The sequence below is a fragment of the Lacerta agilis genome, chromosome 11 (assembly GCF_009819535.1).
Source record: "Lacerta agilis isolate rLacAgi1 chromosome 11, rLacAgi1.pri, whole genome shotgun sequence".
NCBI lineage: Eukaryota > Metazoa > Chordata > Lepidosauria > Squamata > Lacertidae > Lacerta > Lacerta agilis.
The window spans coordinates 1,166,080-1,183,914 of record NC_046322.1 but is presented as its reverse complement, the minus strand read 5'-3'; the positions used below and the strand labels follow the sequence as shown (position 1 = coordinate 1,183,914).

The window sequence follows — 17,835 nt, the reverse complement described above, 5'->3', positions numbered from 1 at the left end:
CCTCCCATGGACCCATCCAGGTCACGGGCTGAGAGGGAACCACCAAGGGGTCCTGCCCCATAAGCTCCCAGGCTAGCCCAGCAGTGGGGAAAGACCTTTGCTCAAGAGGCCCAGGCTGTGAGCAGGAGATGGGAGTGAAGGGGAGATAGGAACCTGCTCAGGGCTTGGCTCCTCAGAGGGACAGGAAAGGAGGGAAAGGCTCCGCTGCCTCCCTGGGCTCGGCTGCCGCCCCCCCCCCAAAAAAATCTGTGCTTAGAGAGAAGAGGAAGGGGAGTTGGCGGAAGGGCTGTGTGGCTTCGGTGGGGACAGTGGAGAGTGACCTGGTGGGGACACGTGCACCAGACTCTGCTGCAGAGATGCAGTGGCCGGCCTGGGGGCACCATGGGGGTGGGGGGTGGCAGCTAGAGGTGGGGGGCTGTTGCCCAGGGGGTCTGGAGCACCAGGAACAGATGGCAGTGGGGAGGGTGACAAAGGAGGCAAGATTGGGATCAGGGGAGGGGGTGCTTTTAAAAGCCTGGGTGGCGAATCGGATGGACGCTGGGAGGTCTGCAACCCAGGGCTCCCAGGTTGGGATGGAGGTCCTGGAAGCTGAGGTGGGGAGCCAGAGGGCAAGGGGGAAGCCGCGGGTAGGGTCGGGGGAGGAAGCCTGGTAGCCTGATCCCCAGTCCCGCTGGGGGCCATGCAGGATATTAAAGGAGGCAGAGGGCCAGTGCCGAGGGGTGGAGGCTGGCGCGGGGTCTGCGGCAGGGCCTTGGGGGGCGACGACGAGGGGCTCCCAGGTTGGGGCGTGGGCTTTGGAGCCAGAGAAGCAGCAGAGGACAGGGCCTCAACGCCGTCAGGATCAGGCCCTGCCAGGGAGGGTGGGCGAGGAGGCAAGGGGGGTGCTGTGACAGGCGGGGGCTGGGGCAGGAGGCTCTCTGGCTTGGATGGCTGTGGCAGAGGCAGAGGCTTCCATTCCCAAAACCTCCGTGGCCAGGAAGTGGGCTCGAGGGTGATTTTGATGCCCAGGGGATATGCAGAGGTGCCATGCCATGGGAAGGAGTAGAGTGAGAATGGCCCAGACCTGCCAAAGGCCCGCGGAAAGTCCTGGGCGTAGTCTGGGGTCTGGGGCGATGGGTTCGGAAAGGCCTGGGTGGCTGGGGGTGGGAAGACAAAGTGCCCTTCGGGCCCCGGCGGAGGTGGGAAAACAAAGTGCCCTTCGGGCCCCGGCGGAGGTGGGAAGACAAAGTTCCCTTGGGGCCCCGGCGGAGGTGGGAAAACAAAGTTCCCTTGGGGCCCCGTCGGGGCACGGAAGGAACCCGGAGGCACGAAAGGCTGTGAGAAGAACGGTATGGCTTGGGCAGGGGGCTGCTGGAAAGGAGGGGAGTAAGGGGGAGGCTGAGCCAGCTGCGTGGGGGGGTCCTGGAGGGGAAAGGAGGCAGGAGGGGAATGCAAAGGGGGAGGCAGGGTGGCAGAGGCAGGGGCCCAGGAAGCCTCACCCAGCAGCGGCAGCTGGTACACAGGTTCTGGCAAGGGGAAGGGTGGCTCCTGCTGGATCTGGGCTGGAGGAAGGGGGTGTGGGAAGGGAAATGGAGAAGGAAGCAGCATGGGGGGCCCAGGGGTGGGGTACTGGAATAGCGGGGGACCAATTAGGTTCTCCCAGGAAGCCATGGCTGAGGGAGGCTGGGTTGGAACTCCAGTGCTACAAGTGTCTTCCTCCTCTTCCTCTGGCGAAACTCCTGTATCGCTACGAGCTGCTGGGGGGATGAGAGGCATTGGAGAACCTGGCCTCCTCTCCAGCCCAGCACCCGGTAGATTGTGTCCGGAGCTTCCTGAGGGTCTGGGGTGCAGCTCAAATCTGGAGCCGCTGGTCGAGGGTCCAGGGTGGGAGTCAGGTCTGGAGTTCCTTGAGGTCCCAGGGCATGGATCTTGTCTAGAACTGCTGGTCGAGGGTCCAGGGTCGGGGTCATGTTTGAAGCTCCTTGAAAATTGAGGTGGCAGCTCGTATCTGGTGGGTCTTGGAGGACCAGGGCATAATTTGTATCCAGAGCTCCTCCCCAAGCGCCCAGAGGGGGGGTGACCTCTGGGGCTTTTCGGGGGCCTGGGGCCCAGAGGTGATTCTGCATAGTCAGGTATATCGAGGGCTCTTGGCTTAGAGGTGCTTTTAGTCTCTGAGTAAGGGTCCGGTCCTGAGAAAGAGATAGGGAGGGGGTTAGAAGCTTCCAAATAGGCAAGTGGCTCTGTATGTCAGCTGTGCACCCACAAGTTCCAACCAACCCCCCACCCTGCACCATCACAACTAGTCCTACATGCATGGTGCTCCCTGGTGCCTCCAGCCCTAAGGTCACCCTGTCCCAACCTCCAAGTTTTGAACATCTAGACCAGGGGTGGAGAACATCTGCAGCCCTCCAGATATTGTGGGAATCCCAACTCTTTCAGTTCCAGCAAGCGTGGTCAGTGGTCATGGATGAGGATGAAAATTGATTTAAGCCACTCAGGGTCCCCAAGGCCTGGTCTCCAGGAGGCAGGGGTCCCTCTGACTAGGTCCTTCTTTAGAAGTGTCTGCCCACTGCCCATTCCAAACGTTTCAGCTGCCCAATGCAACTCCTGGTGCCCACGTGGTCCTGGGATGACATGCTCCCCTGTTTCCTAGGATGATGGGCTCACCTTGTCCAGAGGACTCAGGGAGGGCTCCTCCCTCATCCAAGAGGGTGGCAGGCTTTCCTTGAGAGAACAGGTGGACCAAGTTGGCAACCTGTTCTTGAGAAAGGATACCCGCATTGACAAGACGTTGTGCCACCTCTGGGACAATAAGCTCACCCTGACCAGAAGGCCCTGGATGGACATGTTCTGCTTCCTCTCCCTCCTCTAGGACAACAGGATCTCCTTGACCAAAATGCCCAGGAAGGACAAGTTCTGCTTCCTCTCCCTCTTCTGGGACAACAGGCTCTCCTTGACCAAAATGCTGAAGATGGACATGTTCTGCTTCCTCTCTCTCCTCTGGGACAACAGGCTCTCCTTGACCAAAATGCTGGAGATGGACATGTTCTGCTTCCTCTCCCTCCTCTGGGACAACAGGCTCTCCTTGACCAAAATGCTGGAGATGGACAAGTTCTGCTTCCTCTCTCTCCTCTGGGACAACAGGCTCTCCTTGACCAAAATGCCCAGGAAGGACAAGTTCTGCTTCCTCTCCCTCTTCTGGGACAACAGGCTCTCCTTGACCAAAATGCCCAGGAAGGACAAGTTCTGCTTCCTCTCCCTCTTCTGGGACAACAGGCTCTCCTTGACCAAAATGCTGAAGATGGACAAGTTCTGCTTCCTCTCCCTCCTCTAGGACAAGCAGCTCTCCTTGACCAAAATGCCCAGGAAGGACAAGTTCTGCTTCCTCTCTCTCCTCTGGGACAACAGGCTCTCCTTGACCAAAATGCTGAGGATGGACAAGTTGTGCTTCCTCTCCCTCCTCTGGGACAACAGGCTCTCCTTGACCAAAATGCCCAGGAAGGACAAGTTCTGCTTCCTCTCCCTCTTCTGGGACAACAGGCTCTCCTTGACCAAAATGCTGAAGATGGACAAGTTCTGCTTCCTCTCCCTCCTCTAGGACAAGCAGCTCTCCTTGACCAAAATGCTGAGGATGGACAAGTTCTGCTTCCTCTCCCTCTTCTGGGACAACAGGCTCTCCTTGACCAAAATGCCCAGGAAGGACAAGTTCTGCTTCTTCTCCCTCCTCTGGGACAACTGCCTCACCTTGATCAAAATGACCGGAACGGACAAGTTCTGCTTCCTCTGGAGCAACAGGTTCTTCTTGACCAGAAGGCCCAGGGATGGCAAGCTCTTCTTCTTTCTCCCCTTCCTTTGGGAAGGCCAGTGCTCCTTGACCAGAAGGCCCCAGAAGGACAAACACATCTTCAGCCCAACCCAGGTCAGGTGCAGTGGTGGCATTTGCTGTTGGCACCAGTTCCTGCTTAAATTGCCGCAATTGAAAGGCCGCTGTGGAGACATCATATCCCAGGATGTCATGCAGTTCCCAGTAGAAAGGGAAGCACCCGATTCCTCCCCGGAGAACATCAGCCATGTAGCATCTCAGGAGGGCATCCACCTTGCTGCGACACTGCTCTGCAGAGCGCCAGACTCCTGCCTGCCTGAGGGCCGTGGACATCATCGAAGGGCTGGGGATGTGGTCTGGTGCCTGCGGGGAGAGAATCCTCCATGTCCTCAGGAGAGCCTCCTCTTCCTTCTTGGTCCATCCTACAAAACAGTCATAGAACCAAAGAATTGTAGAGTTGGAAGGTACCCAGAGTGGGATAACCTGCAGTCAAAATGAACATTATGTTTGCTAAATAAGCATATGGAGGGGTTAAGACACTTTGAGTTCCTCCATTCCTAGAGAAGGCAGGTCTGTGTGGTGTTATATCGTCTTGCGGCAGGATGTAGGACAAAAGATCTTTATCTTTTCTCCTTCCTCCTTGCCCCAGTCTCTCTCTTCCTTTCAAGTAAACAATGTGAGCAGATGTAATCATAGAGTTGGAAGGGACCTCAAGGGTCTTCTAGTCCAACCGCCTGCAACGCAGGAATCTCAACTAAAGTAGCCATGACAGATGGCCATCCAACCTCTGTTTAAAAGCTTCCAATGGAGGAGAGTCCACAACCTCTCAAGGGAGACCATTCCATTGTCAAACAGCTCATGCTGTCAGAAAGTTCTTCCTGATGTTTATTCAGAATCTCCTTTCTTGCAACTTGGAGCTATTGGTTCAAATCCTACCCTCCAGAACAGGAGAAAACAAACTTGCTCCATCTTCCATGTCACAGCCCTTGAGATATTTGAAGATGGCTCTCATACCTCCTCTCGGTCTCCTCTTTTCCAGGCTAAACATCCCTAGCTCCTTCAACCATTCCTCATCAGGCTAGGTTTCCAGACCCTTGTTCATCTTGGTTACCTTCCTTTGCACACATTCCAGCTTGTCAACATCCTTCTTAAGTTGTGGTGCCCAGAATTGGACACAGGATTCCAGGTGTGGTCTGACCAAGGCAGAAGAGAGTGGGACTATTACTTCCCTTGATTGGGACACTAGACTTCTGTTGATGCAGCCTGGAATAGCATTAGCTTCATTTACTGCTGCATCACACTGTGGACTCATGATAAGCTTGTGGTCCACTAAGACCCCTAGATCCTTTTCACATCTATTACTAATAAGTCAGGTTTCCCCCATTGTATATTTGTGCATCTGGCTCTTCCTGCCTATGTGAAGGACCTTACATTAGTCCCTATTAAAATTCATTGTTAGCTTGCACGCAGTTCTCCAATCTGTTAAGGTCATGCTCAAAGACCAGACTCCATTTTGGAAACTAGTTTTGTATATTGTAACTAAAAACTATTTTTCCTGCATGCTACTTTGATATATTTGTTGTCTGCATTAAAATGTAAGTAAACATTTGTGTTTTTACTAAAACATAAGGTTCATTCTTAGCAACAGGGACAGAGAGGGGAAAGATCAGCAGACCACAAACAAACAAGGATAAAAGGTTCAATTGCCTAATTCCTAGCTTCCAGTAAGCTGCAAAAGCGCATAAGTGTGTTTACTCTGCTAAAAAGCCCTTCCTATTTCTCACACAAACATGGTATAGAATGCTTAAATTTTTATTGCCAGACTTAATCTTCAATCCATCTCCATCAAGTCCAAACCCCTGAAATGCAGGAATCACAGCTAAAGCATCTTTAGACAGGCAACCGTCCAACTTCATGTACTTTTTCTCCTACAGCATCCTTCTGCACCCCGTGCCAAGGAGAGCCATCTGACGGTGACATCGGTGGCTCCTTTGTCCCTCCAACCTTCCCCAAAAGAAGATGGGCAGCACCTGCCTAGCTCAGGACCAACCCTCTCTCTCACTCTTACCATTTATTTTATAACATTTATACACCGTTCGATTGAAAAAAAAAATCAGAGCAGTTTAAATCCAGTAAAAAATTACAACCCTACTTTTAAACATACGAATGTTAAATACTAAAACAGATTAAATTTTCTTTCTAACTTTCTAAGGCTTACTAAACATTACTGCAAGTTGCTCTGGGTGCACCCAGCAAATCCAGCTCTCGCATTCTCATCAGCACCTTAAGTTCCACTCCCCCCCCCCCACACACACTCCCCAAAATATTCAATTAATGTAAGGTCTAGCTTGGCCCCAATATTAATAGGACCTACCAAGGCACAAGCTGGAATCATTTTGCCACATGCTCGGATCGTGGTTCAACAAAACCTCCTCAAAAGCAAAGCACGGGCTCTACCATGGTGTGTGTGTGTGTGTGTGTGTGTGTGTGTTCACACACTGACATGTAGGGCTGTATGGCCACACACTCCCTCATCTTGGAGCATCACAAAGCCAAGAGCTCTATCAATATCTGATTGAAGCCAGGACTCTCTCCCCTACGGCTTAAAAGGTAAAGGGACCCCTGACCATCAGGTCCAGTCGTGTCCGACTCTGGGGTTGCGGCGCTCATCTCGCTCTATAGGCCGAGGGAGCCGGCGTTTGTCCACAGACAGCTTCTGGGTCATGTGGCCAGCATGACAAAGCCGCTTTCTGGCGAACCAGAGCAGCGCACAGAAACGCCGTTTACCTTCCCGCCGGAGCGGTCCCTATTTATCTACTTGCACTTTGATGTGCTTTCGAACTGCTAGGTGGGCAGAAGCTGGGACCGAACAACAGGAGCTCACCCCGTTGCAGGGATTCGAACCACTGAACTTCTGATCGGCAAGCCCTAGACTCTGTGGTTTAACCCACAGCACCACCTAGGTACCTTCTCCTACGGCTTATGGACATACAATTAGAAAAGGACTATGGAAGATTGCTCCAATATACGATTACTGTGCCAAGACTGAGATATGCACAAAGATGGAAACCAGAGACCTACCCGCTCTAGAAGAATGGCTGATAAAATTATTGGACTTGGCTGAGATGGCTAAGCTAACTTAAATTAGAGAAAAATCATTACTAGCATTTGTTAAGGGTTGGAAGTTTCTTGCGGACTTTTCTGCATGAAAGAGAAAATGAACTTGCAATATCTGGATTTGAAGATTGAAAAAAAATACTGCTTTATAGAAGATAGAATGGTTGGATCTTAAATAATGAATATCATCTGCAGCTGCAGAAAGCCGGGAGTCCTTTTATTCTACTCTATCTTTCTTCCGTTTTCTTTCTTTCTTTCCTTTTCTCTCATTTGCTCCTCCTTTAGATTTCTCCTTTTCTTGTATTTTCTTCCTCCAGACTTGGCTCTTTTTTAGATTAAGTATCTGTTTTATCTCAGCATATTATAAAAGGAGACTTTGTAGTGGTATGCATTTCTGTATATCTTTGAATTTATCTATCAATAAATTTTAAGACAAAAATAACTCTCAAAGTCAAGAGTTCCACCCACCTAAGGGAGCAAAGGGGAGGTCCGGTCTGTGATGGCAAATGGGGATGGCGTCCAGGAGCTGCTGCAAAGTGGTTCCTGTGACCACTCCTCCCCTCTCCCTGGCGATCTCCCACTTGCAGAACCAGAGCATCTGCAAAGGAGACCCAGACAGACACACGGCTCATTATAGTGCTGGCCCGGTTACCAAAGAAGTCGCATCCATGGATTACTGATTAAGTCTGTCCGTCAGGGAGATTGAGAAATCCCTTGGCACTTTCCACCTGAGATACCCACCTCCCCACTTCCTCTATTCTTTTTTGGAAGTATTTTTAATTAAAGATGTCTTGATTTACAAAAGTATGTGCAATGTCTCTCTCCTGTATTTTTTACATGCATCATTTTTACAAATCAGTTTTATTTGTTGAGACATTGAGAAGAAAAGGGGGAAAGAGGTGGACAGGGGGGGAGGATGGGGTGGGGGTGTGGTCGGGTGACGGTGTATGTAGGGTTTGATGTCAGCGTTGCTTGTGTAGGTTCTCTGCTGTTCGCTTGTGTTCCTTTGGTGGTGAGAGAGGTTGGGGTTGGCCTAGGGTGTGGTTGTTCATTTGCGGTTGGCTGTGGTGGTCTTTGTCTTCATGTGTGAGTGGGGTGGGTGGGTGTTTTGGATCAGGTTAGCCGTATTGATTTGTATACTCTCGGTAGATTTTTGTCATTGTCTTGTTGGGCTGTGTGTGTGATAAAGGGGAGACATACCGGGGTGAAGGCGTCTTCTTCTATTTGTCCCCGTGTCAGTTTCAGTTTATTGGTTAATTTTTCTAGCAAGGCTGTTTCCCATACTACTTGGTGCCATTGGTCTGTGCTTACTCCTGACAGGTCTCTCCAGTGTCTGGTTATGATGTTTCTAGCTGCTGAAAGTAGGTGGGTTATGAGTTCTTTGTGGTGTAAGTGGGCATTATTGTCTTGGAAGATGTTTAGCAGGGCCAATTCTGGGGTGATTTCTATTACTTGCTTGGTTGTTTTACTTATTTCTCGTATGGTTGTTGTCCAGAATATTTGGATTTTGGGGCACTCCCACCACATGTGGAGGTGCACCTTCTCCAGCATTTTGGTGAGGTTCCCACTTCCTCTATCTGACCAGCGTGGCCTGGCTTCCAATTGGCAGGACTGGGCCAGCTGGTTGTCTGGACCACTGTGGGAAAGAACCCCTTAAAAATGGCTCTATGGTCCTTGATCCCTCTTGGTCCCTGCCCCCAGCCTGCAACTGATGCCTGGACCAGAATCTGAAGCCCTGATATAGGTAGCTGAATGTTCCTCCCAGCCTCATTATGGCATCTGCTACCCTCAGTCCCACGGGAGATGGGCTGCATACCTTGACGCTGGTCTCCTGCAGGTTGTCCCCATAGAGGGCTGAGATGGGGAGAAATAGGACTGTCCTGGGTTCCCTTTCCCACGCCCAGAACCAGTTGAACACTTTCCCAACAATGGCTTTGTAGCGTCGGTAGTTGTAAGGTGCCGGCGTGGAAGAGTCCATCTTGTTGACACACACCACAAGCAGCTTCACCGGGAGTTTGCAGGCTGATACGATCTGCTTCTGGGTCAAGCTCCAACCCGTTTCAAATTCCCTCTTGGCTGCAGAGACCACAAACAGCATGCAGTCAACCTGAGGGAGGGAGAGGAAGAAAGAAAAGGCCATCAAAACTCTCAGGAAGAGAAGAAGAAGAAGAAGAAGAAGAAGAAGAATAAGAAGAAGAAGAAGAAGAAAAGAAAAAGAATAAGAATAAGAAGAAGAAGAAGAAGAAGAAGAAAAGAAAAAGAAGAAGAAGAAAAAGAAGAAGAAGAAGAAGAAGAAGAAAAGAAAAAGAAGAAGAAGAAGAAGAAGAAAAGAAAAAGAAGAAGAAAAGAAAAAGAAGAAAAGAAAAAGAAGAAGAAAAGAAAAAGAAGAAGAAGAAGAAGAAGAAAAGAAAAAGAAGAAGAAGAAGAAGAAGAAAAGAAAAAGAAGAAGAAGAAGAAGAAGAAGAAGAAGAAGAAGAAGAAGAAAAGAAAAAGAAGAAGAAAAGAAAAAGAAGAAGAAGAAGAAGAAGAAAAGAAGAGGAGGAGGAGGAGGAGGAGGAGGAGGAGGAGGAGGAGGAGGAGTTTGGATTTGATATCCCGCTTTATCAATACCCGAAGGAGTCTCAAAGCGGCTAACATTCTCCTTTCCCTTCGTCCCCCACAACAAACACTCTGTGAGGTGAGTGGGGCTGAGAGACTTCAGAGAAGTGGGACTAGCCCAAGGTCACCCAGCAGCTGCATGTGGAGGAGCGGAGACACGAACCCAGTTCACCAGATTACAAGTCCACCGCTCTTAACCACACCACCACACTGGCTCGCCTGGCCCTGACTTTCTGCCAGGGAAGGGTATTCCATAAGAACATCCGAAGATGGCTATCTAGCCCAGCACCCTCTTCTCACAACAGCCAAGCAGGTGCCTCAATGGGAAACCTGCAAGCAGGATTCAGGCACAAGAGCCCTCTCCCTTCATGTGGCTTCACTGTAGGGGCTGAAGCCCCCACAGCCCCTAGGATGCAAAGTATACAGGGGTACCTTGCTTCTCAGGAGCCTTGGGACTCAAACAACTTGGAACCCAACACTGCAAATCCAGAAGCAAGTGTTCCGGTTTGCAAACTTCTTTCAGAAGATGAACGTGCTCCCTTTTGAGTGTTGCGCTTCCATTTTGAGCAGGGGTAGGCAACCTAAGGCCCGGGGGCCGGATGCGGCCCAATCACCTTCTCAATCCGGCCTACGGGCGATCCGGGAATCAGTGTATTTTTACATGAATAGAATGTGCCCTTTTATTTAAAATGCATCTCTGGGTTATTTGTGGGTCGTAGGAATTCATTCTTCCCCCCCAAAAAAAAAAAAAAAAAATTCCGGCCCCCTACATGGTCTGAGGGACAGTGGACCGGCCCACGGCTGAAAATGGTTGCTGACCCCTGGTTTTGAGTGTTACTCTGAGGTCTCTCTGGTTTTGCTATTTTGTGGCTCTCTCTTTTTTGTTTCTGTGACTGTGTGGAACCCAGATCAGCTATTGATTGATTGATTGACTGACTGACTGACTGATTGATTGACTGCAGGACATTGTTTATTGCTTTCATTTTATGGATCAATGGTCTCATTAGATAGTAAAATTCATGTTAAATTGCTGTCATTGCCTCCTGTGGGTGGGATCAGCCCTGCTGCATCAGGGGGTGTTGCGGGGAGAATGAATTTAAAAAGTCCAGGGCAAAGATTTGACAACACGGTGGTGGCTGGTACCCATTGGAACTGGCAGGGCAGGAGGTGAACAGTAGGTGGCGCCAGAGCGAGCAGCAGGCAGAGCCAAGGAATTCTCATTTTGTGCCCACCCTCCTCCTTCCCGCTGAGCTTTAAAAGGGCAAACCTGAGAGCAAGGAGAAGGAAGAATTTGACACCCAGCCCCCACCACCAAACCAACACATTTACTGCATATGTAGGACACAACCTTTGGCATGAAACCTCTCCTGCCCCCTTAGCTGCTGAAGAGCAGAGACTCTTACCTTTCTCCTGGCAAGGAGGGAAAGACATGGGGGGGTTGCAATGATGATGACCTCATACTTGGGGCTCCTGTAGTGTCGCCTCCAGGGAGTCGCATGCCTCTCCTCAACTTGGAGGCTCTGCAGCAACTGCCTGTACGACATGCCTTGCTCCACCTTCTGCAAAGGAGACATTGAGGCAGGCAGAAAATCCTAGGCGGGAGCATCCAGTGGACACCACCCCCACCCCAGTTTAACAGCAGTTAGGTATGCCAAGAAATATCTATGTTAACACTTTTTTCATTGGCATGTTTTGTTGACACTGGTTTTGTGTTGTCATTTGCACTTATTTTATGTTCTTTTTAATGGATAATATTGTTGCGTATTTGGGGAGTGGTGTCAGTCTGGATGATGCCCCGAATCCATTCCAGTTCTTGGGGGTCCCCGTACCCAGGGAGAATCTAATATTTTATTTCAGAACTAGTCAGACAAGTTCCTTTGCAAGACCATGACCTTAGCTGGCTGCATATATGTCCCCATCAGCATCCCAACAGAATGAGTCAGGTTACAGAAGCAGCAACTGAGTGATGGGACCTTCCAGGCTGATTGGGAGGGGGCTTTTCTCCACCCTGCTCACCTGGCTGCCAGGTGAGCTGGAAGCTGGGGAAGGGCTTGAAGATGGAGACCCAGTGAATTGCTTGCTCTGTGCTGGACCCAAAGCTGTGACTAATGGAAAAGCAAGATCTGCTGGGGCTGTTAGGGCTGTGAACCAGTGGCGGAGGAAGCCGCTTGGCCGCCCGGGGTGGCGAACTCAGCAGACCCCGGGGGCGTTGTTTGTGTCACGATGCATGCATCATGACACTGCGCATGCACGCTGCAGACCAGCACGCGCCAGCGGCGAACAGGCCGCGGGGCGGGGCAGCCTTGCTCTGCGGCTTGCTTGGGGTTTTACCAGGCGGTGGGGCTCGGCTTGGGCGTTGTGGGGCGCACCAAGTATCGCCCCCCCCAGGGTGGAACACGGGGAGACCTGACCCCCATTGCCCCCACCTTCCTACGTTTTATTGATTATATTTGTTAATTTACATCCATACATAGTGTTGGTACCTGTACATCCTTAAATACTTACCGTATTTTTCGCTCCATAGGGTGCACCGGACCATAGGGCATACCTCGTTTTTAGAGGAGGAAACAAGGAAAAAAAGTATTTTTCTGGTTTTCCTCCTCTAAAAGCCCTGTTTTTTTGAGGATCAGCTAAAAGTTTTGCAGCTTTTTTTGCAAAGGGGAAAAACAAAGCTACTTTTGCAAAGGGGGAAAAGCAAAGAGGAAAAGCCCTGTTTTTATGGGGTTCAACTCACATTTCTGCAGCTTCTAAAGGAAAGGGAGCCGTTTCTACAGTTTACAGACAGATAATCTAATCACCCAGTCACATGTCGCTGGGGAAACAAACAGCCTCCCTCTGCAGCACATTCAACAATGGAGGGCAGGGCTGAAAGAGAGCCAGGGACTCTTATCTCTCTCCCGATCTCTTGCTGATCAGCTGCTGAGTGGGGTCCTTTCAACATCCCCTTTTCTCTTTGTAAAAAAAAAAAAAGCAGGATCTGCTTTTGGCCCCTGGGCAATTCGGCTCCAGGGACCACCATTTGCTCCATAAGACGCACAGATATTTCCCCTTACTTTTTAGGAGGAAAAAAGTGTGTCTTATGGAGCGAAAAATACGGTAAACCATTAGATAATAATATTCACTTGTATATATATATGTACATGCCCTTTTCTTATAATTTTTAACTAAACAAAAGTCTATCAGAATATTAATCCAATGAACTAAATTCCAATAAACCAAATCATATAAAAACAGACTTCCCGTCATTTCCCGGTGTAAGTTACATTTATGACAAATGTATTTTACTTGCTTTGAGGCACCTAGAGCATCATTTGGCAGAAAGGAAAGCCACAAACTTAATTAGGAAGGAGATACCTGTTTCCGGAGAGTCTTCATAGTTTCTGGACTAAGATGCCCACATTTGTAGAGAAGGTGGCCGACCAGGGTTGACTTCCCAGACTCCTCTGAACCCGAGACCAGGATCTGGAGCGGGCGGCTCCCCATCTTCTCTGCCCTCGCAGCTGCCAACTCCTATGTAGGGGAGGGAAGGGGGCAAAGACAGGGTGAGAGATGGGCATGGACCTTTGGGTGAGGCACTGAATGAGGGGCAGGGGGGGACAAAGCAGCCCAGGGCACCCACATTTTATAAAATGCTTGTATACTGCTGCGTCGTTAAAAAAATATCTATATATCAAAGCAGTTTACAGCAATATAACCATATTTTAAAAAAACATTTAACCATTGTGGAAGGGTGCGCTCTTAATTTTCTGGAGGCACTGAAAAGTTTTCAGCAGGTGTTTCAAAGCTGACACAGAAGGTGCCTGCTGAATCTCCAGTGGCAGAGAGTTCCACCGGACTAGGCCAACAATACCATAGACTCACCAACTCAAGGAACAGCCAACAATGCTCTTGCAGAGGATCTCAGTGATCTTTAGCGACCAGTTGGGTTCTTGTTGCCAGGACTTCTCCACCAGATACGCCCCCTTCCCTGCACACAACAATTAAGACTGGAAGGCATCCTGTTCTAACATAATGTGACACTTGAAGGCCCTTGAACATACTAATGGATCAGGTGTGTCAGATGAGGGGAGCAACTGAATGAAGGAGCATCAAATCAGCCCCTACCCTAGAGGTGCAAGAACAGCTGCTTCTGAAAACCTAGGATGACAGTCCAATAATTTAAGACCTTTTATTAGAGGTGCCCCGTTCAAGAGGTATGGTTCCACCCGCAAGTCCAGGAGCTATTCTCACCTGCATTAACAGAAAGCACACGCGCCAAAAGATATACAGAGAATGGAACTTTTTAAAAGAATACTTAAAAATATATTATTCAAACAACAATCTCTTAGCGGAATTAAACTGATTCTGGCAAAAAAAGAAGATATATAACAAATATAAGAAAGTAAATGGTTAAATGAAGTAATAAAAGAATGTGTGTTAAATTTAAGGAAAAAGAAAATACAAATACAATGTGAAGAACTGGAAGTTGTCTTTTCTGATGATTGTAAAATGTTGCTTTATATGATGAATTTTTTTGTTTTCTTTGTTTTGTTTATTTTTTTTCTTTTCTATACATCTTTACTTGTCTTTTTTGTAGTTATCCTTTTTCTTTTTTGATTCAAAGTATGTATAGTTGCTTGTTTTTAAACTAATAAAGATTATTAATTAAAAAAACAAACAGAAAGCACACACACACACACACACAACACAACACACTGCCTCACAAAAAATACATTGTGCACGGCAAAGCTTGGGAATCAGGCCACATGGCCCAGCTAGCCCCCCAATATCAACTTCCCTCATGCCCCCCCATATAAATATATATATATATATCAAAAGGAAACCTCTTTCATCACACACTCTGTTAAAGAAAAAGGTCTGCGGGTGACTCTGGAACCAGCTCCATGCAAAGTTGGGGCTCCACCGCAGAAGTAGATTGCTTCCCACTAGCAAAGCTGCCAAGGAGATATTAGCTGTGATTCCTACATTGCAGGGGGTTGGTCTAGATGCCCCTTTAGGTCCCTTCCAGCTCTAGGATTCCATGAGTCTTCTGTTCCTAGAATCCTCCCTCTATCAACGACACTGAGCCCCCACTGTACCAGACTGCTGCCCCCCAACACAGACACATTCTTCCGCTATCTCTCCTGGTTCCCATCTCCTTTCCCGCTGCACCCTTCACAGCGGCTGCGTTAACAGCCAGGAACTCAACAGGTGCAGCTTTCCACAGCATTTAGGAGATGCGGAGACGGAGAAACTTTGCCTGCTGAGCTCCTGCCTCCTGTGCAGCCGCTAAAGGCACAGGTGCGCTGTCAGAAAACTCAGGAAGCAAGAGACAGCTGGCAGACCAAGATTGCACCTGGCGGCACCCTTTGGCATCACCAGCCATGAGAACCACCTGCCCCGGTAGTAGTCCTGCACAGAGGCACAGCGAACTGTAGCAGCAGGAGACACACCCGGGGGGGGGGTGTCTCGGTCAAATAAGCACTCGCCCACTGAGCCATACTTCCTTGCAGCAGTGGCAGAACAAAGGTCAACTTCTGAGGCTGCGGAATGGGCCAATGGCCCTTTCTGTCCAACCTACTAGGCTGTGCAGCATGTTGAATTTTCAAATTCCAAAAATGAGGGGCTCTGAAAAGTTTCAAGATGAATTGGGAGTTCAAAAGGTACTTGGGTTAAATTAATGTAATTTAGGCTTGCTTGGTAAGGAAAATGGGTGTGAAATTGCACAGAAATCAGTAAAAATGATCGCCAAGTTCCTGTGGTTATATTCTATATAAAAATTATTATTATTATTATTCAGCATTACCTGGCATTTTCAGAAAATTAAAATGCTTTGGTTTCCTGGAAGCAGTTTGTGTGTTTCTTTATCAAACATAGACTTATCAAGCTAAATGTTGTCCAATCGCAAAAATAACCAGAGATTTGAATTCCTCACACCCAAAAAACATGTTTTTTTAAGATCCCTACCAGAAAAGAATTCTGATTCTTGCATTGCAAGATGAGCCCCTGAGGTCCCTCCCAACTCTATATTTCTGAGCTGGAAGACTTTGAGAGAGCAATAAGCTTCAAGCCGCTGCAACACCTCAGAGGAGTCAACTCAGCATGTCGGACTCAGACCTGAGAGAGACCAGAACTCAACTCCCCATTGGGCTATGAAACTCAGTGGGTCGCTGCCCCTCCTCAGCCTAAGCACAGGACTGTTGTGAGGATAAACGGGGGAAAGAGGCCGGCCACCTTGAGCTCCTGGGAGGAAAAGTGGGGTATAAATGCAGACGTGAATAAATGAGCTCAGAAGCCCAGCAAGAGCAGGCAGATATTGCCTAAAGACCCCATACCGGAGGGTGGGAGTCAGGTGAAAAGAGACCAGCCAAGACTCACTCACTCCTTTAAATCCCCTCCACCAACTCTCTTTCTCACACACACAAAACAAACACACACCCCTAGGCATCCTCAAGTCCAAAAAATTTAAATAGATTTAGCCCTTGGGGTTATTCCTGCCAAAGGGGGTAACAGTTATAATCGCGGAGGGATTCACTTCTAATTTGCACCAGTGCAAATAGCAAACACAATGCTCGTTTCAATTGTCTGCTAATTGGAGACAAACTACCTGTAATTGGGGGAAGAAGAGGACGAGTCAAGCCATCAACCAAGCCAGACAGCTGAGCCCCCCAACAGCCAACTCCTCCTCCCCCCTAAGCCTCACATAGCAGAGAGCATATACGTACCAGCCCCAGGTCCTTCCCCAGCTCTGCCCCCCTGGTTTCCCCCTTGCAACGCCCCCACCCCTCCCAGAGGAAGCTTTAAACCCTGACCACGCCCACCTGCAACCAGGGGAACTCCCTGAGCAGAGATTAACCCCACCTGGCCCCCAGGTGAGTCATCCAAGCAGTCAGGAACCCAAGGACAGAGCTTGCTCCTGGGGAGCAGCTGAGGAACGGAAGAAAGCTCAGTTCACTCTGTTGTGCGAGGTGCAACGGGGTCAAAGGTTTTTTTTTTATATATAAGATTTTTATTATTTTCCATTAAAACAAAAGAAAAACATAACATAAACACCAACATTAACACCATAAAAACACACTACATAAACGCAATCAAACAATAACAATAAAAAAAAGAAACTTATACAAACCTTAAGCTAACACTTATCTTCATACTTTCCTTATTTCTATCTTCTCTGTTTGGGGACTTCCCCCATTCCCTCCACTGTCTTCAAAATCATATATATCTTCTAGGTAGCTTTATATCTTATTCAATTAACATTTGCCCAAATTTTAATATGCTTAACTTTACTTAATCAAATACCTAATCAACTATAAATCTTATCTTAGCATCAAATCTTAACACATTTTTAACAGATAAGTCATTCGCACAAAAAATTCCTCTTAACAGTTTTATCTAACATAAACCTACTAAAGCCGATATTCTATTTAATTCTGCTCAAATATTCAATTTAACTGATTTAACTAAATAGTCTTTAAATTTTTTCCACTCCTGTGACACCTTCTCCTCCCTCTGGTCCCGGATTCTGGCGGTCAGTTCTGCGAGTTCCATATAGTCCATCATCTTCATCTGCCATTCTTCCACCGTTGGTATCTCTTCACCTTTCCATGTTCTTGCCAATAAGATTCTAGCTGCTGTTGTGGCATACATAAAAAACACTCTATCCTGACTGGGTATCTCTTCATTGGTTATGCTCAGAAGAAATGCCTCTGGTTTCTTACAAAAGGTAACTTTCATTACCTTCTTAAGCTCATTATAAATCTTATCCCAGAAAGCATTTACCGCTGGGCACAACCACCACATATGAAAAAAGGTACCTTTCGCATGTTTACATTTCCAACATACATCTGACATTTTGGTGTTCATCTTAGCTATCTTAACTGGTGTCAAATACCATCTATAAACCATTTTCATTATATTTTCTCTTAAACTATGACAAGCAGTAAATTTGATACCTTTCTGCCACAATCTCTCCCAGTCATCCATCATGATATTATGTCCAACATCTTTCGCCCAATCTATCATTGATGATTTAACCAGTTCATCTTTCGTATGCCACTCTAGCAAAAGATTATACATTTTGGAAAGGTTCTTAAAGTTCGATTCTATCAGTTCTGTTTCCAGTTTTGATTTTTCTACTTGAAAACCAACTTTTTTGTCCATTTTAAATGTTTCGTACACCTGATGATATTGCAGCCAATCGGGGACCTGACTTTTCACTTGATCGTAGCTTTTTAGCTTAAATGAGTCCCCTTCCTGCTGCAATATGTCCATATATCTTAACCAATTTGCAGACATGTTCGGTCTCTTATAGGCCTTGGCCTCCACTGGAGAAATCC

General features: G+C 48.1%; 1 protein-coding gene across 1 annotated transcript; it reads right to left on the bottom strand.

The window, feature by feature from the left end:
- Window positions 1–252: 252 nt before the first annotated feature.
- Window positions 253–16,268, bottom strand: LOC117055255 (collagen alpha-1(I) chain-like). Its single transcript, XM_033164707.1, has 8 exons — window positions 16,222–16,268; window positions 12,872–13,027; window positions 10,921–11,076; window positions 8,736–9,026; window positions 7,388–7,517; window positions 3,272–4,224; window positions 2,800–3,073; window positions 253–2,168 (listed from the first exon to the last, which is right to left on the bottom strand). The coding sequence occupies exons 2-8, from the start codon at window positions 12,998–13,000 to the stop codon at window positions 253–255; spliced, it is 3,849 nt and encodes a 1,282-aa protein (XP_033020598.1). The 5' UTR covers window positions 13,001–13,027; window positions 16,222–16,268.
- Between the last annotated feature and the right edge of the window lie 1,567 nt (window positions 16,269–17,835).